General features: G+C 43.2%; 1 protein-coding gene across 15 annotated transcripts in view; it reads right to left on the minus strand.

Moving 5' to 3' along the window:
• Window positions 1-27529, minus strand: part of CELF4 (CUGBP Elav-like family member 4) — a 904974-nt gene that overhangs the window by 402196 nt on the left and 475249 nt on the right. For all 15 annotated transcript variants that reach the window (XR_006281574.1, XR_005293071.2, XR_005293072.2 and 12 more), the window contains exon 3: window positions 18297-18345. Coding sequence is in view for 12 of the 15 variants with exons in the window: in XM_043515021.1 (XP_043370956.1) it covers window positions 18297-18345 (49 nt within the window). In the remaining 3 variants the exon portion in view is untranslated. The remainder of the gene's footprint in view (window positions 1-18296; window positions 18346-27529) is intronic.

Consider the following 27529-nt stretch of genomic DNA (forward strand, 5'->3'; position numbering starts at 1 on the left):
GGGAAGGGGTGGCAGGGGATGGATCACTCAACGATGACCTGTTCTGTTCATTCCCTCCGGGGCATTGGCCACTGTCCGAAGACAGGATACTGGGCTAGACGGACCTTTGATCTGACCCAGTAGGGCCATTCTTATGTTATGATCTGACTGTAACTAGCCACCAGAAAATTCCATTCAGCCATTGGGGCTTATGTGTTGACATAAAGCCAACAGAGCTGCTTCCTGTGCAAACGTCTCCCTCCCTAGCAAAGGGCATTGCTGAGGCAGGATGAGGTTGTGTGGCAACTGGGTTACACTGCTGATCACAAACCTAACATATGTTAGAGCTGTCCCTAGGCTGCTCTAATTCATACTGAGGCTGGAGCCAGCATAGGCTAGGATCAGGGACCCATAACTAGCTTGTTGATGCTCCCCTGCCCTGCAGGGACTGTGGCTCAAATGCAGAGGAAAATCTGGCTCTCCTTGGGCTGTGTCTGTACACTATAGATAAGGGTACTCTTTTAGAAATCTGCAGGATGCAATTGGCTAATAGGCCACACCACTGAATTAGAAGGACCAGCTTATCACAGCGTGGGTTGTATTCAAAGCCAGTACATTTTAGCATCCTTTCTTTTCACTAATAAATAGTGGGAACGAAGTTAATTACAACAAAGCCCGTGAGCTATTTTATTTCTCTTTTTACAAACTACAGCCATGGATTTTCAATCATAATTGTTCCTAAAAGCCCTTAACTAACAAACATCCAAGAAGCAGAAATGTGCACACCTTGGCATCTGCATTCCTCTTTCTATTCATCAAGGAATACTGATGCTAATGGTAGCTACAGTGGCGTATCTATCCATTAATACAACACAATACAATATTTGTACTGCAGTGTTACCATAGTACCAAAACATTGCATATCCAGGAAAGAATATGCCGAGGAAAATGACTCTTTCTTTTAATGTTCAGAAACCAATGTGTTGACTAGAGATGGGCCGGAAAGCAAATTCTAGATCTGAATAGCCTCTGAATACTGAGAAACTGCTCATGACCTCCATTTCCAGTTTTACAACTGATAAAGCAAAACCCAGATCTAAACATCCTCAAATTTGGGGGAAGGTTGCAGCCAGGCCTGGATCCTAAATTGGCAGCTGTGTCTCATCTCAAGTTCTTTACATAATTATAGTACAGTACACTAAGGGATCGATGAAATGGCTTTGAAAAAAAAGTAGCCACTTTTTCTATTATACCTTAGAATTAGACCTGGGTAGGAGCAACAAAAAAGGCTAAATAATCTTCATTATTCTAACCAACATACATGACTGTGATGCAATCACATTCGAATAGCAGCCCATAAGTACCACATGCTCTATGGCCAGTTTGCAGGTTCTTGTTTTACACAGTCCTGAAGCAAAATCCCAGACCTGTGAAACTTGGGGTGTTCGAAGTCCCAGCTCAGAACCAAATGCAATAGACCCGCCCCTCTTCTAACAGACCCATCAAGCTGCAGCCAGGCTTTCTGAGTCACTCGATAAAACAACAAGGAGTTGGCCGTAATATTGTTCCCTTTCCCTTCCTTTCCCCCTTATTGTTATTATGTGTATTACAATTGCGCCTAAAGTCCCCAATTAGCACTAGAGCCCCATTATGCTAGGTGCTGTACTAATGTACAGAAAATGTTTTATAAGTGCATAGGACTGAAAGGGAGCTGCTGGGTCACCAAGTCCAGTCTTCTGCTATTGCAGTAATCTCCAGGCATCATTCTGCAGACACTAGTGACACACGGTCCTTCACCAATGTCACAACACGTCCCAACGCAAGGCACATTCGCACTGACAGCTTGGGTTCTCAGCCAATTTGTGTCAATTTCTCTGGTCCCTCCTCTCTCCTCTTGACCCTTGCTTGTTGCATTGGGTTCGATTTAGATCACAGGTCAGGAAGTGCATCTTGACATGGTTTCTGAGCTAGCTAGTGTGTTTCTTGGCACTCAAGCCAAAAATAATTATTCTTATGAATCTTGAGCTGGGTTTCCATGTCCCAGATTAAATGGATTTTGAATACATCTCTGACAGAGCTAACTGCCATGAATCAGGGAGGCTAACTTGTCTGTATACAAAGTAGAGAGGTGGACAGGGAGAAGATAGTCTTGGTAGCTCAATCGTGTCTGCCTAAGATACTTATATGGCTTTCATTTCCACAGCATCTCAGAGTCCTTATCCTGATAACACCCCTGTGAGGTAGGGAAGTTTCCCCTTTTTAGTCACACAGGAAGTCTGCGGTACATCAAGGACTTGAACTTAGGTCTCTAAAGTCCAGGGTAAGTTCCCAAAACATCCTTCTTCTTGAGTCATAGCAAAGGGAAGGTGAGGTAGAAAGGTAAGAATAGCACCAGGTCATGCAACAGCTTAATCAAAATCATTACAACGCTAAGAGACCAGAGGGATAATGCAGTACCAAAGCACGGGCATGGATTAATGTCATCAGCATTGGTATAAATAAGGTGTCTGCCTTTAATTAATAAATAATAGGCTGCAAAGCTAATCCCCTTCTGCTAACTCCTTTCTAAAGGTGCAATCTGTTAATCACATGTCACTCCCAGCCCGGTCACTTCTTTTTTTAGATTTGAGATTTTTTTTTTTAAAAAAAGGCTAGACATAAATGGATCCTAAATCAGTCAGGGCAATTGAATAGCACAGCCAGCCTTATGATCCACTGCTGATTGCAACCCTTAGTGATGCGCTTTTTCCCCAAGGAAAAATATAATGCTTTAAAGAGAGTGAAGGCTTGTGATGTTGTTAAAGGTCAATGCGTTACTAATGTCTGAGAAATGAAGCCTTTCCTGGTTAGATGGCCAGGTAAAGCTCAATGTGATGCAGGATTTCTTCACCATGGTTCCTTTCACCTCTGTGGGCCCAGGCTAACCTTGGCCAGAAATTGCAGTGGGAGGTAATGGGGACAGCACACCTGTCTCAGCTGAGTTTGTAAATGAACCTTCTGGGAGGCAAGAAAAGCACTGCCCAGATGTTATCATTGGCAAGTGGAGTGAGGGAGAGCCCATCTGTGTCATTAGCTTTTGAGCATGCAGAATGAACTGTGTAACGTGATGCATGGAGATATAGAGATCAGGATTCAGTGGAGTTGCTATATTAATTATAAGATTCATAAAAATCACAAATATTAGACGGAAAAAAATCATCCTCTGACTGTCCCCATATCTCAGCACAGGATTATTCCCCCACAGTATATTTTCTAGTGCTTTGTCCAGGTTAGTTTTAACACAGCAGCCCACACCAGACACCCCTACTACTACCTAGCCCTATTCTTGATCTGTGTTGAACTGCTATAGTACTACAAAGCCAAGATAATTTATAGTGGTAGATCATGTCAGCCATTTTTCATAAATTTCTACCACTTTCTTTGATTGGAGTCAGAAGAATCATAGAAATTAGAGATCACAAAGACTTGCTGGTTTGCTTGGCAAATACAGAATTGTCCCTACATTGTCTGTTCACCAATTTTAAATGCTCTGGTAGTGTTGAGAAGATGTCAGTTCTCTTAATATAGTAACAAGCCATTTGTGGAGGGGATGGGACAAAGGAATCATAGACTTTAAGGTCAGAAGGGACCATTATGATCGTCTAGTCTGACCTCCTGCACAACGCAAGCCACAGAATCTCACACACCCCCTCCTGTAACAAACCCCTAACTCATGTCTGAGCTACTGAAGTCCTCAAATCATGGTTTAAAGACTTTTAGGTGCAGACAATCTTCCAGCAAGTGACCCATGCCCCACGCTGCAGAGGAAGGTGAAAAATGGTTCTATGTTTAAGGCACAAGAGTGGGAGACCAGAGATCTGGGTTGTATTTTCTGCTCTGCCCACAGACTTCCTGTGTAATCATAGAGAAGTCCCTTAATATGTCTGTGCCTTAGTTTTCCTATCTATAAAATGGGAATACTACTTCCCTTCCCTAGCATTTAAGGGTATTGTGGAGTTTAATTCACCAGTGTCTGTAAAGCCCTTTGAGATCATCAGATGGGAAGGACAAAGGATTACTATTAGGGCCGGTGGAAAAAGACCAATTCTTCTTTTTCACAGGAACTTCTGAAAAATGTTAGGTTTTAAATTTCCCCGGAAAACAATATTTTTGCTTATTTGATGAAAACCTGAAACTGGGAAAAATGGTGGTTCCAGAGACACATTTTTGATAAAACCCATTCAGGGTTTTGAAAACTGAAGACCAAACACCTTGAATGGCAGCTGAACCCCAAACCTGAATACTTACACTGGAACTCACAATTGTCACTGAAAACATATTCTGTTTTCACTTTCTGGTCTTTTTTGTTTGGTTGGTTTATGAAAATATGGAGATATTTTTACCAAAATAAAGACTTTGAGGGTAAAAAATGCTACCAGCTCTAATTGTTATTCAGATTTCATAACTAAAATGGCTTGTGATTAATTAAAATGTGTGCTAGGTGTGATGAGTGTGAGGAAAAGCTTTCTGGAGATGGTTCAGAGAAGGAACCAAACTTCAGATGAAGTTCAACCAAACTTATTTCAAACTCTTTGAACTCCTAGTTGAGCAGGAAACCTCAGAAGAGTAGTTTTCTGTTTCGATTTCTTTATGCTTTCGTCAAATGCAAATTTGACTATATAGTGCACGAAGTCTGACTAGATGATCTACAACAGTGTTTCTCAAAATTTTTGATACCAGGAACTGGATTGCTGCCTTCCTAAACGGTGTCAGGGAGATCTCAGGGACAGGTTGAGGAATCTCCAGATTCCTTCTGGCCTTAAAAGCTATTAATCTAGGAATTTTGTGTTACTCCAGTCCAGCCAGAAGTACAGAGAATAGCAGTGTTCTGGCCCTTCCTCTTATAGTTCTGGCCAAGAGGAGAAAGCACAGAGTCACGTGAACACAAATGCGGAGGAAACCAAAGAGCTTTGAACTTCAAGAAACATTTTTGTTCTAGTCTGGTGGTGGTAGAAGTTCCCACTCAGTTCTTGCCTGAGCCAAATCAGTCTCCCCATCCTCCCTAATCAAAAATCAGGTTTCCTATAATGTCTAGAGATAGGTCCATGATCCCAAGTTTAGTTCAAGAGCTTGATCCAAATATTCCAGGGGAGAGGGATAAATTCAGCTCATCACAGACATGGGGAAATGACCAAATTTGGATCAGGATTTGAACTTTTCCATAGTTCTAAGGTGTTCTTGTATTTTGTGCTTTTGCCCAAGCTGCTCCTGTCCTCACACTTGATATTCACTGCACTACCTCATTATCCTCCTTCACAGCCCTTCTCAAAACTCTTCTTTCCCATGACACCTACAAAAACTTGACAAAGTTTAGGTAGATGATATGTTGAGACCACTGCCCATCCTACTGACCGTTCCTGTCTCACTGTCTCCTTGTGTTCCCTCATCTGTCCGTCTCCACCTATGGTTTCTTTTCTTAGATTTAGACTGTAACCTCTTTAGGGCAAGGACCATCTTTTTATTTTGTATAGCACCTAGCACAATAGGGTCCTGCCCCATGATTCGGGCTGCTAGACATTACTGCAACACAAATAAAATATAACAATAATTCTGATGCAGGGCGTGTGGATAGTAGCTTGGTTTAGACCCATCTCTAATAAGGCCTTATTTAAATCACATCATTTTCATTCCATCTGGCTGGGATTCCTGGGCTGGTTTCCCACCCCTTGTCCTTGTTATCCATATTTAAAATAAAATAAAATAATGAGCATCAGGAGAAACAAATCAAATGTGTCTTACATTGTGGCAGCATATTTTTGACTTAATTGAATGGCTACTTGCAAGCTTCAGTGTTTGTGGTTTATAATCAATGCATCGGGCCATTCTTCAGTGACTCATGAGATGGATAAACTAAAGATTTGGGGAATTAATTACCAGTCAGACAACATTTTCATGGGCAGGAGGAACTGTGCAGGTCGTGCATGCCTACAAAAAGCATTCAGCGCTACAACCTCCCCCCCGCCCCACTAAGGGCTCAGTTCTGATGCATGTGAGTAACTTTACTTATCTGAGTAGTTCCACTGAGCTACAGTCTAGTCTCAGCTATGCCAGCAGCAGCTCCCACTGAAGTTACCGTGATTTACATTACCAAAGTGACAATGTGGCGTAAGACATTAAAAATAATGGAACAGAAAAAAAACAGAAATTGCAATGGACTTTAAAGGGATACTGACCAGTTTACTTTCATTGCTCAAGCTGAATGGGATGCAAAAATTACATCTCACTAAATAAAAGCATTGATAGGGAAAAATAAATATGATTATGATGATTTTTGCAGCTTGGATAATGCAAGGTGCTTTGTAAGTAGCACAGCTGAACATTTCTTATAAACAACGTGTGATTCCTTGGGTCAAGAACTCAATATCTCTAATGATACCTGGTTCACTCAATGAATTTGTATTGGCAGTAAGAACGGTAAGATCACCCCTTCGTTGTTAAGGCTAACCTAACTTATTCCCTACCTGCTTTTTAAAGCTGTATATCATCTGCAGATCTCAAAGCACTTCACACAGATCAGTATCATTATCTTCATTCTACAGGTGGGGATACTGAGGCATAGAAAGAAGTCACTTGTCCAGAGGCACCCAGCAGGCCTATGACAGAAGCAGGAATAAGAATCCAGGTTTCATGATTCCCAGTGCATTAGGGATCTGTAAAGCCCAGACTGTCTTTGGGTAAAAGTAACATGTTGCTCATAGCGCTATCCAATTTATCAAGGAGCTCGGAGGGCTAAATTCTAAAAATCTGCCCCAAAATGAGTTCACATACACTGTGCAGATTATACAGCAACTGAGATCTGCAGTGCAGACCACAGGGGGGAAAGTATTTTTGCCCTATGGCACCTTGTGAATCTCAAAACTTGTTATAAATCCTGATCCTGTAATCTGGATCTGAACAGGTATCTGTCATTTGTAGCGAAGGGGAAAGACTCTTCAGTCATCACACAGTAAAACCCCCACTCAAATAAATGACAGTTTAGCCCACTTTAAGATTGCAGGACTGAGACGGTCTTATTTTAAATTGTTCAATTCTAAATCTCTTTGCAAACAACAGAGGGCACCAAGTACTGTTCAGATATTTCCTGGTGTCTGCACCATATTAAAATGCACTTTTAAAAAAGAAAGCGGATTACCCAGGAAAGTTAAGGGTTTGCACCCAAGCAAATGGCTCCAGAAAGAGCTGAGCACCTGCTACAATGGCCTGAATATCAGACTTGTCTATACATAGCCCCCACCTTCTATGAAGGCTTGAATATCTGTAAAGTGCCAGATTATACAACGTTCTGTTTATTTAAGGCTCAGTAAAACAACCCTGGGTCCTTTCCACAGCTCAGCTGCGCTGGAAGACAGAAGCATGGAGATCACAGCATGGTCCAGGTTCAAGCACGCACGTCTCCATGGTTTCCATCTAACAGACTTGTGACCAGGCACTACAAGTTGTCAGCATGGACAGGACACAAGTCCTCCTCATCGAGGCCCCACATCTGCAAAGTTCTTAGGCATGTGGCTAACTGTAAGCATGTATGTGGTCCCACTGACTTCAGTGAGACTACCCAGGTGCTTAAAGTCAGGCCCATGCTTAAGTACCTTACTGAATCAGGGTCCAAAAGCACATGCTCCCCCTTAGTACTTGAGTACTAAGTGAGTAACTTTATTAGCTGTGAGCATCAGGCTTTTAGAGTCATAGGAGCAAGACACTAGAGGGAGACATAACCATGTGCGCTAGCCAGGGTGTTGCTTTCAGACTTGGGATCTGGGTTCAGGCCTTTCTTTAATGATATCCATGTTAAACCCACATCATTGTCAAACCTACCTAGCCAGGAACAGGATGGTGCTTCCAGAGCACGCACAAAGTGTTGGCTACCGAGCTAAGTAAGACACTGGATCTGAGGCGTAGACTGCACTACAACACTTTGCTGGCATAGCTGTGTCGGAAAAGTGTGTGGAAAAAAAATCACCCCCCCCCCCCCAGCCAACATAGCGATACCAGCAGAACCCCTATCGTGGACACAACTAGGCCGACCGAAGAGAGCTTCTGTCGGCTTCGCTAGTGTCGTTCCGGGAGGTGGTGTAGCTATGACAACAGAACTACTACCGTCAGCTTACACTGCATCTCCACTGGGGGCTCTGCTGGCAAAGCTATACTGACAAAGGCTCTGTGCATAGACAAGGTCAGTTTCCCTGATGAGTTAAGGGAAGCCATATATATGCCAAGGAGGAAACATGGATTACATATAGAATCAAAACCAAGCAGCTCTGAATGATAGGGGCTATAATTCGGTTGTGGGGGCCTGGTGATATCAACTGTGAGAGAGAAGCATGAGTGCTTCACTGGAGCTTCCTGAAGGAATTAGAGCCCCATAATTAATGCTTCGCTTGGTGGGTACTTTTTAAAAGCATGGATCCAAAGTTAAAATGGATTGTCATTTTGAGAGCTAAGATATCTTCTTGGGAGAGAAACCAGATGATGGAACTGCTTTCATCACCTTTGGATTTGCATGCATAGAGCTACTCCACAACCTCTGCTGTGTCATCTACAAGAAATCAGCCCACCATCAAACCTGTTTGTTCTCCAAGATGGTGCACAGATGGCTTATGTTAAGTGATCACTCTCCTTACAGCATGTATGATAAACCCATTGTTTCATGTTCTCTCTGTGTGTATATCAATCTCCTCTCTGTTTTTTCCACCAAATGCATCCGATGAAGTGAGCTGTAGCTCACAAAAGCTTAAGCTCTAATAAATTTGTTAGTCTCTAAGGTGCCACAAGTACTCCTTTTCTTTTTGCAAATACAGACTAACACGGCTGCTACTCTGAAACCTGTCAAAGTTTGCTTTGCATACAGTTCAACAATATTATCCACATTGATTAATGAATGGGTTAGGCATGAACATAGCCCCTGAGGGCAAATATGGGGCATTCATTACCTAAAAATCCTTCAGAGCAAAAAGCGGACTTTTTCAGTAAATATGCTACTGTTTCCAAATTCTTCCTTTTTAATGACTGTATTCAGCTTATGTCTAGAAGGGAGCTTCCTTTTTTTTTTTTTTTTTTTTTTTTTAAAAAAAAACCCTTTTTTGTTCCTGAACTTTGTTTTCAAAAGTTTTAATAATGAACACCCATTGGAGAGGATACTTCATGCTGCTGGTGAAAATTATATTTACTAAAACATTATGTGGATGAAAAATGGCTTTTTTTACTGTAAAAAGTTATTGGGGAAGATTTTCATTTTTGAAAAAGTAAACATTTTCTAGTTTTTTGATGAAAAAATAGAACTGAAAATTATTCATGAAAAAAAGATTTTTTTTTCAGTTTTCAAAAACAGAAAACTAAATGTTTCAGTTTTCATTTAGCCAATGAACCAAAAAATACTGCAGCAGTTTTGGATGGAACGCTGATGTTTCACTTAATTCATTTTTGTTAATGGAAAATGTATTGCATTTTTCTACTAGTTCTATAGCTGTGGTTTATACCATGGTAATGAAGGAGACAGTATATGAGAAAGAGTAACATGGGAAGTTTGTATCTGCATTTCTGCCCCTTATTAAGTGGAATGTCAGGTCTGCTGTAGTGTTTGTGGTTGTATCACCCCTAGTGGCTGGTGAACCACAAAGGCTATAAGCCCCAACACTACTAAAGCAAACAGAGATTCTCCTTCAGCTCAAGTGACAAGTTGTATTTTTGAGATGAGAGATCCTGGATTCTAGCTCTCACTGTGGGTCATCACCTCTTGTGCAGGTATAAAAGAATACATTAAGGGTAGATATACTTATATAGGATGAGAGTTTCAGAGCTGCCTAAATGACCCAATTCCTATGAAGATGCTTTGAAAATTTCAACCATAGTCTTGTATTTGTAAATTACAAACAAGAGCCAAACAAACCTTCTCTCTTGAGCACTGAAAAGAAAAAAAACCCTCCATTGAGTCTTTTCATTTTTAAAAAAGATTGCTGTAACCATAACTACAATTATACCTCAGATAGCAAAATATATAATAACAGGTTTCTTTTTCAACTGTTCAGGGAGCCAATTCATTAGCAACCTCATTCATCTACAAGGATTGCACTTATTTTGCTATATTATAATAAAACACACATCACTTCCAATAAAGGGAATGTGTTTGCTATTGATGTGCTATAAACAACTATGCAGAGAGGGGTTATTACATCTCTGTGTAATAACAAGCCAATTAGAATGATGAGCAAAGCCCTTGCAATAAAGCCAATGCATTCGGAGTGATTATACTAATGCATTCCAACTGTTCTGTGCCATAAATACTTTGCAAATTAATTGTGAAACATGGCTATAAATGCATTATTAATGCCGTATAATAACTCATTGACAAGCAACCTTTATGTTACAAAGTTACCACGATTGTAATGTGTCCCCAAGTTCAAATAGGGTGTTGAGTTGTTTTTACAGAGGTGGAATTTTATAAGGTTACATTTTTTTTCACTTGAACCTTTGTTTTCCCCCTCCCCCGGGTAGTTTGTCATTGTCCTATTGTTAAAAAGACCTCAAATGTCCGTGCATGAATTGGTGGCCCGCATTGCTCCACACATCTGAAAGGCTGGCCATTCACAGTCCCTAAGTTCTACTCCCATATACATTATTTTCAATATCATTTGTATTATGGTAACACTAAAATGCTTTGGCCAACCCCATGGTGCTGGGAGCTGTGCATCCCTGAAGTATGAGGCAGTCCCTACCCATCAAAAAATTATAATCTAAATAGACAAGAAAAACAAAGGGTGGGAGGTTAAGTGACTTGCTGAAGGTCACCCAGCAAGTCAGTGGCAGAGCCAGAAATGGGCTCCTGGTCTCTTGAGCATGTGATACACTGGACCATGTTGCGTCTCTAAATTCTCTTATGCAGACTGAGGGTTTGTCTACACCGCAATTAAAACCCCATTGCTGACCCGTGCCAGCTGACTCAAGCTCGAAGGGCTCGGGTTAAGGGGCTTTATAACTGCAGTCTACATGTTCAGGCTCGGGCTGGAGACAAAGTTCCAGGACCCTGGGAGATGGGAGGGTCCCAGAGTTTGGGCTGCAGGTCGATCTCAAATATCTACACTGCAATTAAACAGTCCCTTAGCCTGGGGCCAGCCGCGGGTGTCTAATTGCAGTGTAGACATACCCTATGTGCCCTCTTATAAAGCTACTTAAAATTCATGAAAAATGTTTTTATTCTTTTATTCCTTTAACATTTGGTTTAAAAATACACTCCTTAGTACACGTAACTTTAATGTACAGACAATTATGTGCTATGGGTCTGATCCAGTTACCACTGGTAAAAACAATGCAGAGTCCTTGTGGCACCTTAGAGACTCACAAATGTATTTGGGAATAAGCTTTCGTGGGCTAAAATTCACTTCATCAGATGCATGGAGTGAAAAATACAGCCCATGAAAGCTTATGCCCAAATAAATGTGTTAGTCTCTAAGATGCCACAAGGACTCCTCGTTTTTACTGATACAGACTAACACGGCTCCCCCTCTGGAACCTGATACCATTGGTAGGAATCTATCAATTTCTGGGGTGAGAGAATGCCCTCATGTGTCCCTGAGACACAGCTTGATAGGTGAGGGTGGAATGTGATGCACTGACCATTACAATAATCCAAGCAATGCATCAAAATATAAGATCTCTGCATATAACGCTTTTCAGGGCCTGCTATCTCAGACACACATGTGATGTTTTAACTGATAGTGAGGCAACTGTGGAGGCACCAAAAGGAATCGTCCAGAGGCATCCTGAATAATATGCATGCACAGGTACCTGTTTGCTCATGTGTTTAGCCTGGTTTTGAGAATTCGGTTCTGTGCGTTTAGCAATAGCTCCCTCCGAGGCATGAGGACCTACTCTTAGGTTTCTACAGCAAGAAGGGAGATGTTTGTTGTCCGGAGACCTTAATCAAAGTCCCACGGAAAGCCACATGTGCCACTAGAAACAATTTCAGTGAGAAATGGGATGCCAGGTCAGGGTTATCCTAACTCTACAGGGAAAATACCAGAGAATCTCTAACTTCTCTTAGGCAAAGCGAGTCTACTCCATAGCTCAATGACATCAAAGGAAAGATTCCTTTTGATTTCCTGAGTTTCAGATCCAGAAGGTTCAGTCATTTTTAGTGGGTTGATCAAGCAATCTAGGGTCTAATCCTGGTTCTCTACCTTTGGGTATGTCTACATTGCAACTGGGAGGTGTGATTGGCCCACATGTAGACATACCCCGGCTAATTCTGATCTAGTAGCAATAGCAGTGAAACCATGGCAGCATGGGCTAGTCCTGCCCACTCAGGGTCGTGGGTACATAGATACATGTCACTGCAGTTGTTAATTGAACAAGTTTTGATCTCACTAAATCAAATTAGTTGGGTATGTCTACACGTGATGTCCTCACCTCTCCCAACTTGGGCAAGTCACTTAGCCTCTCTGTACCTCCTTTGTGAAGCACTACAGGATAACGTGACTGAAAAACACCATGTCCCGTCACTGCACTCAACAGCTGTCAAACACTGAGGGCAGAGACCTTGGTTTAAACTCTCTGCAGAGTGACATCTCCAGCAGTGCCATAATCCCCTTTAGTGCTGTCCCCACTGTACCCACCCTGCAAATGGGGCTTGGCACATGCCCCCCACTAGAGACTAGATTGCTGCCCACGGAATCACACCCAGAGCCTAGTATCAGGCTCCTTTCCCCCTGTGACTCATTATTTTATCTTCTCCTTTCATCCCACTGGATTTCTTTAAGCAGCCTATTAGATTATTTTTAAACAGCCTTTTCTTTGTCTTGTTTTCTCCCTATCATGCAGTGATACTGCAATTCAGCCCCATGTTATTGTTTAATATTGAATATGCAACGAATAGATGTTTGGGTCTTGACTTTTCTTTTTTTGCTTCCTCCTGTAAGAAAGTCTTGTTTGGGGCAAAGGTCCGGAGGAGGGGATATATGGGGAAAAGGACATGCCGTTCGCAAAGACGTGGACATCATCTTTCAAAGCAGTGAGCATGAGAGAGTCAATGAGATTTTGATTAAACCGATATAGCCTGTGATGAGGATCCAGGGCAAATTGAGGCCCAGGGATGTTACGTGTCCAAGGTCAGACAGCAAGTGGGTGGCAAAAGCAGGAATGGAACCCAGGAGTCCTGATTCCCAGTCCCGGAGCTATTACCAGTTCTTCATACATGTACAAAGCTGACAGTAATATTGGTCCTTAATGAAAGTCATGTCTACAGTGGTTAGAGCAAGAGACAGGGAGACCCTCACTCACTGGATGACAATAGGCAAGTCACACCATGCCTCAGTTTCTCTCGGTGTAAAAGGGCTGTGATGACTCTTATTGAGTTCATGAGGGTGTCATGAGAGTTAACAATGGCCCCCATCAAGCCCTTGAGATCTGCTCAGCATGGATCTCCCTCATCATGCATGAAAAGGGGGTTTAGCTGCCTCCCGCATCAGAACTTCCTCTTTTCCCCCAGATGGCTCTGTGTGAGTCTGGGGATCAGTGTGAGAGGAGGGAGTGGTCAGTCTAGGAAAAGAGTCTGTAGGCCAGGTGCCGGAACTGGAAGGCTTGCCCCTCTTTGTCCACTGCATTATGGTGCAAGGGTGACACTTCCACAACCCCCTTCCCAGCTTGCAAGGTGGCTTCTCTTTAAGGAAGTCCAGTGGGAAGATGCACATAGGCACCACCCACCCTCAACAGAACAGAAGATTTGCCCTGAGATTTCTTCCTCTTTATCCCCCATTTCATTGGGTTTCCCATGGCACAGGGCAATCAGGTCCATAAGGTTTGACAAGTGCTTCGAGATCCATGGCTGAAATTGCACGGACAAATTCAAATTATTCTTGAATGTTACCGTAATATTCCACCTGCATGCTCAAAAATGTACTGCTTACCTTGAATGAACATCAAGCCATGGGTAGCTGTAAAGCCATTTTAACCAAGAACTTGGATGAATCAGAACCAAGCATAAGGAAAACTAAATAGTTCATAACCAGGCTGCTTCAAAACTAGTTTATGGAAAGGAATCTACCCTCCACCTCTCTATTTTCCAGCAACTGTTTACAGGGAAACCATTCTGATTAGAGGGACATTTGCCTCCCCAAATAATGAAATCAAACAAGTCATAGGAAATTCATGACAATCAAAACTTTACAGCAGCTGCCATCACATCTTTACTCCAGGAAAGCCAGAGAGAGAGAGAGAGAGAGAGAGAGAGATGTTTATTCTGTGATGCCTTGCATGCAGAAAACACTGTCATGGAATTAAATGGAGACTCTCTTGCAAAACCCTCTAATCCCTCTCTGCAGGGCATTGCTACCTTTCAACTCTCAACCATCTTTGGACTTTATTTAACTTGCTTTTTGTTTTGTTTAGTCTAGCAATTTCCTGTGAATCTTACATAAGGCCCGGGAGATCTCCTGACACCACTCCCAGGGTCTTTTCATTCAGAGATTAACATTGGGTCAGTGTATCACATTGTGTATCTCTCTCTTAACATGTTTTCCTATATGGATCCTTTCTATTGGCTCTGGGAGGGAACAATCCATCTAAACATCACTAACAGAGCAACTGGAGTGGAAGAAGAGCCCTTTGTGTTTAAAAATCATTTGCCCAATACAAGCCAGGGGAATCTAGAGGCTGGGTTTATTCCAAGTTAACAGCAAGTGCTGCAGCAAAGTGTCTAGTCAGTGCTAGAGATGGGGGGATGGTCAGGATAAAATAAGAACTGGTTCAAAACTTTTCCCCCAAATTACCACACCTAAAACCTTTCCTGAGATTTGGAAAACTTTGGTTAACTTTGCCACTTTTCTTTAGGGCTGAACGTGGGGTTAGAAGCCAGAATCTCCTGTCTTAATGCAAAAGTCCCATCGAAATTAATAGAAAATGCTAACATGTTTTCACAATGACAGAACTTAGCAGGGAATTATACCCTTTCCATAGAGAATTACGTTAGCTATGGTGATCTATTACAATCTCTACTATAGGGGTGAAATCCTGACATCACAGCTGTAAAGGTGAGTTTTGCAATTGACTTCTATGAAACCAGGGTTTTGTGCTAAGTATTAGAATAATGTCTAGCCCTACTAATTTCCTACAGAGACCTATTGATTTTACCCTGGATAAAACCTGATAGAGAATGTAATAAAAATGATAACCTTTCAATAAGTTATTTGACCCCTCACTAAGAATTCTGTAGAAAGGATTCCACACTCTATTAAATTCTGAATTTCAGGAATTTCTTAAAACTCTTGTGAAATTTGCAAAACACTTTCCCCCTTTAATTTAAACCATTGCTTTCCCAAGAAAAATATAATTTAAAAAATCATGTATTTCTAATTTGATGGGCACTTAGGGCTAATGAAAATAACAGAGAGTACTGAAAAGTGCTGTCATCTTCCAAACCAGACGCCAAAATATTTTAATGGGAGTGTTTTTAAACACATCCAAATAAAGGAAAGGAAAACAAAAAGGCACAGAGGTTGGAGTGAAAAATGCAAAACCGATGCAGTATGATATGAACCAGACTTCTTCCTCTCTCGGAGTAGATTCTGGGCTCAGGTTTGTTTCAATTTTAGGGTGAAGGATTGGGGGAAATGTGGGGCTTCTTATTTGATCTGAACTCATGTGTCCATCACAACAGAGAACAAGACCTCATTTCACAGGGATCGCCTTCAGTAAAGGCATCACGGTGAACTACCTGGTAAAACAGCACTTTGTTCTCTCTTAGGATGCTATGCTATGACAGGGCACCAAACACTTCCCCAGAGGCGGGGGGAAAAAGGAGTGTCATGTGTATCTGGTGGACTTTGGGAAAGTCAGGGGCTTTTGCTATACAGCTGTGGGTTAGAGCCAGTCCCTCTCCTCTTCAAACAGGGCACACAGGCTGTGTATTATAGCTATAACTTAAGTTTCTTTGTTACTGAAGTTGACCTTTATCTTGCAGCCCTAATGATGCCTTTTGATGTGCGGCTAAGATACAGGGACTCCTCTTTAGCATTCTGTTTGCTGTGTCTGCTTTAACCAGTGGGCTCACAAGGAGTCTAAGTTTTCATACAATGCCTCCCTTGCGTGCCAATTGTTCTTTTCCCCCATAGTTGCCTTTGAGTCATGTTGTCCTGCAACTTCCCTAGCCCAGAAGCAGCTTGTCAGTGGGGAATTTGGACAACATGGCTTTCATTTCAATGCCAAATGCTTGAGCCCCATCTTATTATCCTGGCAGAGAGACACAATAAACAAGGATAGTGGATGGGAGAGGGGAGATAATTAGCTAAAAATACAGTGGGGAGGCAATTGTCGGTGTGATGGGTAAAGATGATTTAAACAGCCACCGATGCACTTTGCAGTTCAAACCCACTTTCTTGAAAGCAGCTGCTGGCAAGAGAGGCTTAAAACCCATTCTAGAAAGCCAGGCATGTGTCTGCTATTAGCAATCTGCATAAAAGGGAGTGATTTGGAGACACTAAGCAAACTGGCTGGCCTAATTATTATTTTTTGATGTGTCTAATTAAGCAGACAAAAGACCACCCCTTCACACACGCTGTCATCTTGGGCTGTGCTGGAATGTGCATCTGGCCCCAGCTGTCTGCAACGCAGCTGACCCAGGAGGTCATCATTTGACAAGTGCCCTGGGCATGCCAATTCAGATGGAGATATGGGCCCAGATCGTTAGCGGGGGCATAAATCGACATATCTCCATTGAAAACCATGACATTCCATTGTTCTACACTAGCTGAGGATCTGAACAATGGTTTTTAAATTTGCTTTTGCCGAATGAAAGAAATGGGACACGGCCATTCCTAATCGATACCATTGGAATATGCCATTTCCAAATCTTGCTTTGTTCATAGGAGTAGCCCCTCAGACTCCAATAGTGCAAGGTTGATCCCTGAATTTGATTACACAGTAGTGGAGCTATTCCAGAGACTCCCATCTGACACAATTACACCATAAGATAACCAATCTTATGGAATCTCTGTCAACCCACCAGTTCCACCATTTCATAATGCCAGGTTGTCATCTATGCCTTCCAGTTGAATCCAGCCACCAGTGAATTTCAGCCACTGGTTGTATTTGATCAAACCACTGGATCTCTCCATCTTTTGACTAAAAAGAACATAACTTCTGTTCTTTTACTGTGATGTGCTTCATTCACTTTAGACAACTGTTGCTGGATAATTCAATCGTTGCCCATAGAAAGAGGCAATTCACATTAATGAAAAATGGCCAAAGAGTTTTTACCCAGAGAAGAATCAGATTATTATTAACAGAAAACTCTGGCCTATTCAGACACTGATATTGATTCTATAATCAGTAGCATGCACTATGCAAGCTGTCCTTGAGACCCTTATTGGTAGTGTGATCAACAATATGAACCTCTTATTTCAATAAAAGGAATAGGAAGAGATTTGACTGGAGTAGGAAGAAACCATCATGTAGATAGAAACAGAGAGATTTAGCCATACCATAGAGTCTGATAAATACATAACACTGAATAACAAAGAGTCCTTGGCCTACATAACCCTTCTGTATACAATGAAATCTGTACTGGGACCACATTTGACAGACAACTTCCTGTTTTAGGGAAGCCCAATGAAGCATCTCCAAGCTTTCCAACACAATTTTGTTTGAAAACTACCTAATGGAGGCAACCCATTTGGGATGACCCACTGAGTGGTCACTAAATAAGGGACTTGGATATGGGCCAGGGGCAGATTCTAATCTCAGTTACTCGTGTGCAAATCCAGAGTAACTCCATGTCACTGAGATGAGAATCTAGTTTAGATGGTATGTTCATCAGGCTATACTGGTACAGGTGCAGGAAATATCTTAGAGTAAGTTTGCTTTCTCCAAAGGCAGAGAAGCTTCCAGCCACGTTTAGTCACCACAGTGAAACATGAGGGCTGGAGACACAGTGTTCTAACCCAACTGAACCATCGTTGCAGTTTGGCCTAATGGTAGCACACGGTCTGCAAGAGACAAGTTGCTGTCAATGCTGTTAAACTTTGATAAGTCAGTGCCTGATGCTTCATTTCTTAACAAGGCAGTTATTTGTTTCCCAGGCAATTGCTGGCACCTGCCTGCCTTTTAAAATCAAATAATAATTGAATATGAGGAAAGTGAGACGAAAGAAAGGAGATTTAATAAAGAGAATCTTTGCTGCAGAGGGAATTTCTTTGGCAGTGATTACGCTGCTAATTGATCAGCGCATTGTCTGAGAGAAGCCAGAGACAACAATTAAACTTAGCGCAGTGGCTGAGAGCAATGTAGTCAACTACCTCCTCGGCTTTCGCTGTCCGCTGGCTTCACCTGGATTGGTCTGTTCATCTGCAAGGAAAAACAGAGAGAGAAGTACAATTAACAACGGAGCCCACAGATCGCCTACTCGTGCCATTGGGTTTTTAGCATGCTTCTTTTAGCAGCAGGGTTTTCTGCATATGCAGAACACAGTGGCTATTTAAGAGCAGGCAACAAGAATGCAAACAGTTAAGAGAAGGAAGTAATAAGGCTGGGGTTGGGAGATGGGGAAGGAACCCCTCGCTCCCTTACTTCCCGACTAGGGGCCAACAACCATGTGGCTGGGGGGTGCAGCGCTGGTGAAGGCCTGATGGGTGGGGGGTGAGGTGAGCCCTTCATACCCTGCACCTGGCCAGCAGAGGTCCCCAGTCAGGCCCAGAGAAGAACCTACTGTAACAGTAGCAGGACTGCTACTGTAGCTTTTTGCTCCCAGGGAGAACAAAGGAGGATTTCTGAGATGGCCAGAATTCCTCCTAAAGGCTCTGCTACAAACAGCTGCTGCCACTTCCTTCCTCTTTTGCACAGACTGTGGCAGAGCGAGAGAGATTTTGCTAGCATCAAACATGTTAATGCTAAATCATCTGACCTTGTAAGAGGGATATACAGCACGCTCCCTTGTTTGTATCTTATATGGCTAGCACTCCCAATTCTTGCCACTCCACCCACCAGTGACTTGAGTAGTTATATATTTAGGACCTCCATAGCCCTTTACTCTAACCTGCCCTGGTCTCCTTTTACCTTGCAGTCCAGCCAGGTTGATTCCCTCCTCCATTATTTTTGCTTAGTCTCGGTTGAACAGCAAAGTTGGCTCCCCCTGCCCCCCCCCCGGCCCCGCTTTCGAAAGTATTTCATAACTGTCTAGATTTATTCTAATTGCTCCGCAAACATATTTAGTATTAAAAAGCTATCAAAGTGGCTGACAAGTAGGTTAACATGATGGAGGGCCTAGAGGATCCTGCTGCATTGTTGTCTCGAGGGGGAAATGTACTTAGACATAAAGAGACTACAGTTATTATCACATTCACATTCAACAGAAGAGAGGTCTGTCTTGCAGCTCAATGCCTCTAGACCCTAGAGGACAATGTCTGCCTTCTCTTATGCCCATGCGAGGCCAGTGAAGTCAAGGGATTTGAACCAGCAAAACTAGCAGCAGAATTTGGCCCTGGGGGTTTACACTGTCATTAGCCATTCTCTGGTTTTGGAATTGTGAGTAACCTTGGCCACATATACTGACATATTAGCTGGGACTGAACCCAGGATCTTCAACAGCCAAATCACAGGCCTCTACTACTTCAGCTGTACAAGACTGGCTTTAAGGGTAGTAAGTTGTTACAGTTGGTGCGGCTAGTCACTAGAGGAAGACCTGATTGAACAGTGCACTACACAACATCAGTGACACATTCCAAGTTGGGACTGATCCAAAGCCCACTGACATCAATCTAAAGACACCTGCCAATTCAACTGTGGGCTCTTGGAAAGCCATGACAGCTGGAGTGAAAACTCCTTCCCATCATCCTGGGAGAAGGGTCTGATGTGATCAACTGCAAGAGGTGTAGGGAAAGAGTCAGAGTACCGGACAATGATGAGGGAAACTGACCCCACTGGTCACTACTTTCTGAAAATGGGCAATCAGGCAGGGGTGGAGAGAGAGTGGAAGGGAGGAAGAGAGAAGAGGCAGTGGGCAGAGGAGAGAAAGAGGGAGGGAAGAAGCATCCATTGGAGGGGAAAAAACTGGGGAAATTAATAAGTAAAAGGATAGTGTAATTTAATGTGCACTATGATTTATGCACTTGACAATTTCTTTATAGACCAAAGAGAAAGTGCTATGTGCACGGAGCCCATAATACAAATTGAGATCATCTTGACATGAAAGACACCAATTATAGGGAGACACATTGAGAGCGAAATAATTGAGTTCCCTCTCTCCATCATAAAACTTTCTTCTTGTGGAGAAAGTCTGGGAGCAGGGAGGCAGCTTAGGGCTAGAGGAGGGGGGGAACAGGCAGAGGGGCCCTTCCCTAATGAGGGAATAACCTGCCTAGAAGAAAGGGAATTCAGAGAGGTGCATCACTCAGAGTTTCCTACGCAGTGTCTATCTGGGGAGAGAGATGGAGACAGGCTTTTCTGGGGAGGAAGCCTCAGTCCAGATCCTAATCCAGGGATCTCAGGGGGGGGTCTGTCGGTGGCAAGAGGCATCTTCATGGAGCCCCCTTGTCTCTGTACCTATTGGTTGGCTTTATTGACCCCTGGAGAGCATGGTACCTTCAGGAGACATACTTCCATGGCTCTCCATGTTGTAACAACCTGCAGTGAACTTGGAGGGAGGAGCACAAGTTGCAGGAGGGAAGAGTTTGGAGGGGGCCCCAGGAAGCTAGTCTGTGTGCACATGGCTGGAATGCTAGCTGCAGTTGCAGCACCTCTGCAATGAGCTGTCTTACTAGAGATCCAGTTTTAGAAACATGGAGTCCGCTCACAGCTAGCACATGGGGTACATGACACAGCTGTTCACTGAGCCCTCTAAAGGAGGGGAGCCCATAGAATGTAAGGGGAAGAGTATATTAGATCAATTTTATTAACTTGTGCTGCCTCCTATCATGAAAAGGGAGGGGTGCAGATCCAGAGGTGGAAGCCTGGGTCCTTCAACTCCCATCCCCCAGGTCACTCTGTGGGGCCCTCTTGGAGCATCTTCCATGGGCCTGGAATGTGTGGGGTGCTTTTCAGGGGAGATCTTGTGGCCCTCTAGGCTCACATCACATCCCTTGGGTTACAGCTGGAGAGGTTCTGGGCCTTGAAGCCTGGATCTGAGATTCTCAAAAGTTTGTAGATGATCAGATCAGACATTTCCATTTAGCATATGACATTGGCGGGCATGAGCTGGGAACGTCCAGTTGGTATCTGAATCCAACAGGATCCAAATGGGTCTAGTTTTCTACCCACTTATACTAGTGTGGGTGGGGAGTAACTCCGTTGAAGTTAATGGAATGATGCCCATGGATAATCAGTGTAAAATTGGATATTCATTTTTTCCACTGAATGCATCCGATGAAGTGAGCTGTAGCTCACGAAAGCTTATGCTCAAATAAATTTGTTAGTCTCTAAGGTGCCACAAGTCCTCCTTTTCTTTTTGCGAATACAAACTAACACGGCTACTACTCTGAAAATTGGATATAGGAATATAGTGCCAGCAGGACCTCCCTACAACACTCATGTAACCACGAGACTGCCAGAAGCCATCAGACAGCACAGATGAGTTACCCAGAGTTTTCCACGGACATCTCACTAGCCCATCACATTTCCCTTCAAAGATACAGATGAGATTCAGGTTCCGTTTCACCCCTCTCCATCTGCCCCACAACATCCTGGTCAGTTGGTACTGTGTTTATTGATAACGCCCCCACCTCCCAGGCAAAAATCCTTTGAAATGCAACCTGCGTCCCGACAGCTCCGTGCCAGAAGTGGGCACAGTGGCAGGGGAATTTTGTGTCCTAATCAAACATGAGATTTCAACTGGGATTCACTGTGCTGAACGGCAGAGGGATCATGGTGCTGAGCAGGAAAAGAAACCTCCAGCACAGGAGAAAAGAAGAACCGTAATGTTGTTAATCCAATTAACAGCTGCCTTTACTGATTATAGGAAAGAAGTTGGTAAAGAACAGATAGGAGCTAGTGAGGAACAATCAAGTGTAAAAGTCCCATTTAAGTATAACACACAAAGGCAAACAACTGAACACTGACAACATGTACAAGTGCTTATATACAAATACCAGAAGTCTAAATACTAAGATGGATGAACTAGAGTGCCTGGCATGAAATGAGGATATTGATATAAAAGGCATCACGTAAACGTGGTGGAATACAACGGCGAATCAATGGCATGATAATACAAGGGTACCAAATATACAGGAATGGCAGAGTAGGTTGCCCTAGTTGGGGAGAGGCACTATATGTGAAAGAAAGCTTACAATCAAATGAAATAATGACACCAATTGTACTACAAAAAGAAAAGGAGTACTTGGTGTTAGTCTGAAAACACAATAATGGGAGATTTCATCTATCCCCATATTGACTGGGGACATGTCACCTGAGGACGGGATGAAGAGAGAAGATTTCTAGACACCATAAATGACTACTCCTTGGAACAGGTAGTCCTGGAACACATAAAGGGAGGGGCAATTCTTGATATATCAGTGGTGCACAGGATCTGGTCCAAGAGGTGATACAACTGAACTTCTCAGTACTAGCCACCAGGATGTAATTAAATTTAACATCTCTGTTGTGGGGAAAATATCAAAGAAACCAACCACATTAAGGGAACTACGTAAAATGAGGAAGCTAGATGACAGAGGATGGATCTAAATTGCCCTGTTCTGTTCATTCCCTCTGAAGCATCTGGCACCGGCCACTGTCAAAAGACAGGACACTGGGATAGATGGACCCATTGGTCTGACCCATTGTGGCTGTTCTGTTCTAATGACACAGAGCAGCAGCATTTATAGAATCACTGGACCACAAGGATTAGGGATGGAAATGACCTATTAATACTACTCGTCCAATTCGCCTTTGCCCATGCTTTAGTGTACAGCAATGTTTGTGGCTCTTTATTCTAGATGATTCTTGTTAGGCTGACACTAGTGAAAGAAATGATTTAATTTCACCCGGGAACTTACCACAGACTAGTAAACACATGGATTTATCCCAAACTCGTTCAGCTATATATTTCAAAAACAGAATGGCTCCCTTTAATCTGATTCACTGATTTTAAGGCAAGAAAGGACCTCCATCCTGATTATCACTACAAAAGTTTTTTTTTCCTCCTGCTTATAATAGTCCACCTTAATTGATTAGTCTCGTTAGAGTTGGTATCGCAACACCCATTTTTTCATGTTCTCTGTGTATATGTATCTTCCTACTGATCCTACATGAATCTGATGAAGTGGGCTTTAGCCCACGAAAGCTTATGCCCAGATAAATTTGTTAGTCTCTAAGGTGCCACAAGTACTCCTTGTTCTTTTTGCTCTTACAATCTGTCTATTTTTGGTACTTATATGGCCCCAAATAAGCAGCACCTGCGTGTCTCACAGTCTTCAATGTACTTCTCCTCACCAAATCCCTGTGAATTAGGGCAGTGCTTTTATGCCCCTTTTACAGATGCATCGAGTTTAAGGCCAGAAGGGACCCTAGTGATCGGCTAGTCTGACCCCACTGGCTGCTCTGGGCTGCCACTCTGCAGTGCTGTCATGACAAGGCTTTGTTGTAGATGGGGACTGAGGTGCAGAGAGACTAAATGACTTGCCTAAGGTTGCACAAGAAGTCTGTGGGAGGAAAGGGAATTGAACCCAGGCCTGAAGCAATCGCTCTAACCACTGGACCACCTTTCCTCATCCAGGAACATTGCGCTTGAATGCCTGCATATTACAGGCCGCTGTATCTCACACAGTGCAATCCTCTTTATTGCAGGCTTTATTCCCAACTTTCTCCATGCAGGAGACCCAAGGAGTATTCCCAGCTCTGCCTCTGACTTGTCCTCAGGCAAGTCATGTCAGTGCCCTGTGCCTCAGTTTCCCCACCTGAGTTGGGACTTCTGTGGATGCTGCTGTTTTCTGACTCCCATGCCCATTTGATCTGGCTCCATTACAGGAGGGGAGCATCGGGCCCTTTAATAAATAAAACATGTAAACAGACAGACGGGTGATTTGGGAGTTTTTACCTTGCTCATACAAATAACCTCCCATAGTACCATTCTGAGTAAAGCTTCCTGTCTCCCATGATCCTTCCCACCTGGCAGCTTCAGTCCCAACAAAGAGATTGCACTGCAGGTGCTGCTAACACTTCTGCATACATGGGTCCCCAGGCAGATGCCCCCCAGCCATTCCCATCCCCCACATTGCTAATACTGACACCTTAAATACCAGCCAGAACCAGCCCCTGCCATCCCACTTTAGCCCACGACTCGCCCCACCTAGCCCCCAGCTGAATCCTCCCCTGCACGTCCAAACACGACATCATTTTTCATGTCCAATTATAGCAGCAGTGGTGCCACTGTTAAAAGACAGTGCAGGTACTCCTGTCAGAAAGGGTTTGAGTTACAAGAAGCGATGAATTACAGCAAGCCCTTTTCCAATTCTCTGCAGAAATGAAATGTCAGAGCTTGCTGCTGTATATTTCACAGCACCATCGGCTACAGGCCAGCGCAGGAATTAGACAGGGGACAGACGCTTCTCTGCATTGTGCTTTTTTTTTTTAAGGTTCTTTCCCCCATCCTGCTCCCCTTTCTGCTCCCTCTGGCTTTGAAATTAATTTAGAGCATGTAGAAGGATCGCTTGGGAATGGATGGTGGAAAAGAGAGACAGCTGATTTCTCACTGACTCCATCTCTCTCCATTTTCTCTTTTCCTCTCTGTCCCTTCCACCCTCTTCTTCCCCAGCTCACCACCTCATTCATTTGCATTTCTATTGCCATAGTGTCCAGAGGCCTCAGTTGGGACGGAGGGCCCATTGTGCAAGGGGCTGCATAGACACAGAAGAAAAAAAGACAGACCCTGCCCCAAGCAGCTGTTAAACTGATTTGATACAGGACGCAAAGAGCGAGAGTGAAAGGAGGGGAAGGACAAAAAGATTATTGGAATTTGATTAATAATTATGTTGATGATGCATGAGACAGAATAGAATCCAGCTTCCTCACCCAGAGCTAGGCTGCAACCAGCCTGTTAACTAGCAGTATAGGGCCAAGTTGCTGGACTCAATGCAGAAATCTCTGGGTGGAATCCTATGGCCTGTATTGTGCAGGACATCAGAGCAGATGACCTCAGGGGTCCCTTTTGACTTTACAAATCAACCAAAGATTTAATGACGCTAGTTAGAGCTTTAAAGGCACACGGGGAGCGGATCGGCCAAGTAAGAAGGTGCCGTTTCTACCTAGTCACTTTTCTGCCCAAAGCTTCACTTTTAAGCCTAGTAGGAGGGAAACCCTTCATTCTCCACAGCCTATTAGGCTTAGAGGAAGGCAGTGTGGCCTAGTGGACAGAGTACTAGCCTGGGGCTCAAGAAACTCCCAGCTCTCCAACTAGTCTGCTGGGCAAGTCACTTCTTACTGTTCTGTGCCTCAGTGTCTCTATATTTAAAATGGGGCTAATGCTACTGACTTTCATGGAACAGCCCTTTGAGAGCTGCAGATGAAAAGTGCTATATAAGAGGAAGTAGGTATGATGATGATGATTATAATAATGTATAATAATTATTATAGTTTCCTGTGAACAAGTAACAAGCCTGTATCTGTAATTTTCACTCCATGCATCTGAAGAAGTGGGGTTTTTTTACCCACAAAAGCTTATACCCAAATAAACCTGTTAGTCTTGAAGGTGCCACCGGCCTCCTTGTTGTTTTTGTGGCTACATACTAACATGGCTCCCCCTCTGATACTTGTGAACAAGTAGTCATTTCCATGCCTGAAGTAGATGCACAAAGTGGAAATTAGCAGCTTTCCCTGCTCAAGAACAATCAAAGCCTCAATTCCCCCAACATAGCCTCAGTTAACACAGAATAGATCACCTCAATACAGCTAGCTCTTTCCTCTCCAGCCACGTCTGACTTGTGAACAATTAGGAGAATTTGCAGCTTGAGGTATCCATCGAATGGAGACTTGGAGTTATGTGAACACACAATGTTGTGGCAAAGACTAATCGGGAGGGTACAGGACAGACAGATTTAGGCAGAAAGTTGCACAGCAAATAGCACGGACCCCACAGCAGAGCAGAGGCAAGCTAAGTCAGTGCTTGGGATCTGATCCTGAGCCCACGGAGATTTATGAAAGATTCCCATTGACTCCAATGGGCTTTATATCCTGCCTTTTCAAGAGAACTCCAGGAGCACTCAGATGTTGTATGAAGTGGAGTTGATGGTTCAGCAGGTAGCCCTCTGCCTTCTAAGACAGCACTGAACCAATGCCCCAGCTGTTAATAAGGCACGAGGCTCTCTCCTTTGGAAACAATGTATTGTCTGATGCTTTATGGGTGTATGTTCACTGCTAATAGTGAGGCCGGGTTGAATTCCATGTTCTGCCACAGACTTCCTGTGTGACCATGGGCAAGTCACTTAGTCTCTTTGTATCTCCGTTCCCCATCTGCAAAATGGGGATAATGGCACAACCCTACCTTGCAGGGGTGCTGCAAGGAGAAATATAATAACGATTGTGAAGCACTTTGAGATCTACAAGAAAATTGCTATATAAGAGATCGGTGTCATTACTATAAAAATCACTTGTGGTTATTTAAAGATCTCATGGCATTTTTCAAGAATTGGGGTGTTAACTGAGAATCGAAGACCAGTTCCAATGTTTGGGTAACTACCTTGCAGTTTCCACCACATGCATATTCACCTTCACTTCCTGTTCCAAATGGTTGTATGGTACAGGTGCAGTGCAACTGCCACCACATCTCCCCACAGAGTCGGCTTCATTTCACTAGTGGGCAAATGACAGCTCTCCAGAGGTCAGCAGGAATGAAGCCCAGGGGACTACTTATGTGTGCCTAAGTGCTTTGCTGGATCTGGGCTAGCATGCTCAGCACCTCTAAGGATTAGCGAGCAAGCCCATAGCGTGCAAAGCATTTTGGGATTCAGGGCCCAACGTTGCACTTGTACATGTGAGTAACTTTACTCCCATGGATAGTCCCATTAAAATCAACAGGGCTACTCATGTGAGCAAAGTTACTCATATTGGTAAGTGTTTGTAGCATTGGGCCCATAGCTACTGAGTGATCTTTCAGGATTAAAGGCACCAAGGAAATATAAACTTTTTTAATGTCAAGGTTGGAAAGGACTGGAAATTAACTTACAATTTGACTGTATTTCATATCTGATTGCAAAGTTCTGGGCCTTATTCTGACTTATACTAGTAAGTTAGGACTAACTCCACTGACGTGAATGGAATTACGGTAGTGTGAACCTGCAGTCAGTGCCAGCAGATTCAAGCCAACCCTTTTCCCTTTTACAAAAACCAGATTTAGGATCAGATCTTCAGCTGGTGTGAATTGCTGTAGCTCTCTTGAAATTGTCAGAGCTACATCGATTTCCACCAGCTGAGGATCTGACCCTCAATTTTCTGATCTTTTAGCTACAACTAAATGATAAAAATAACAACTGCAATGATATTGGAAGAAAGTAGCCTGACAGCAGCCTTACGACAAACTGGCGAGTGTGTGGATTCTCACTTGCAAAGT

The sequence above is a fragment of the Dermochelys coriacea genome, chromosome 5 (assembly GCF_009764565.3).
Source record: "Dermochelys coriacea isolate rDerCor1 chromosome 5, rDerCor1.pri.v4, whole genome shotgun sequence".
NCBI lineage: Eukaryota > Metazoa > Chordata > Testudines > Dermochelyidae > Dermochelys > Dermochelys coriacea.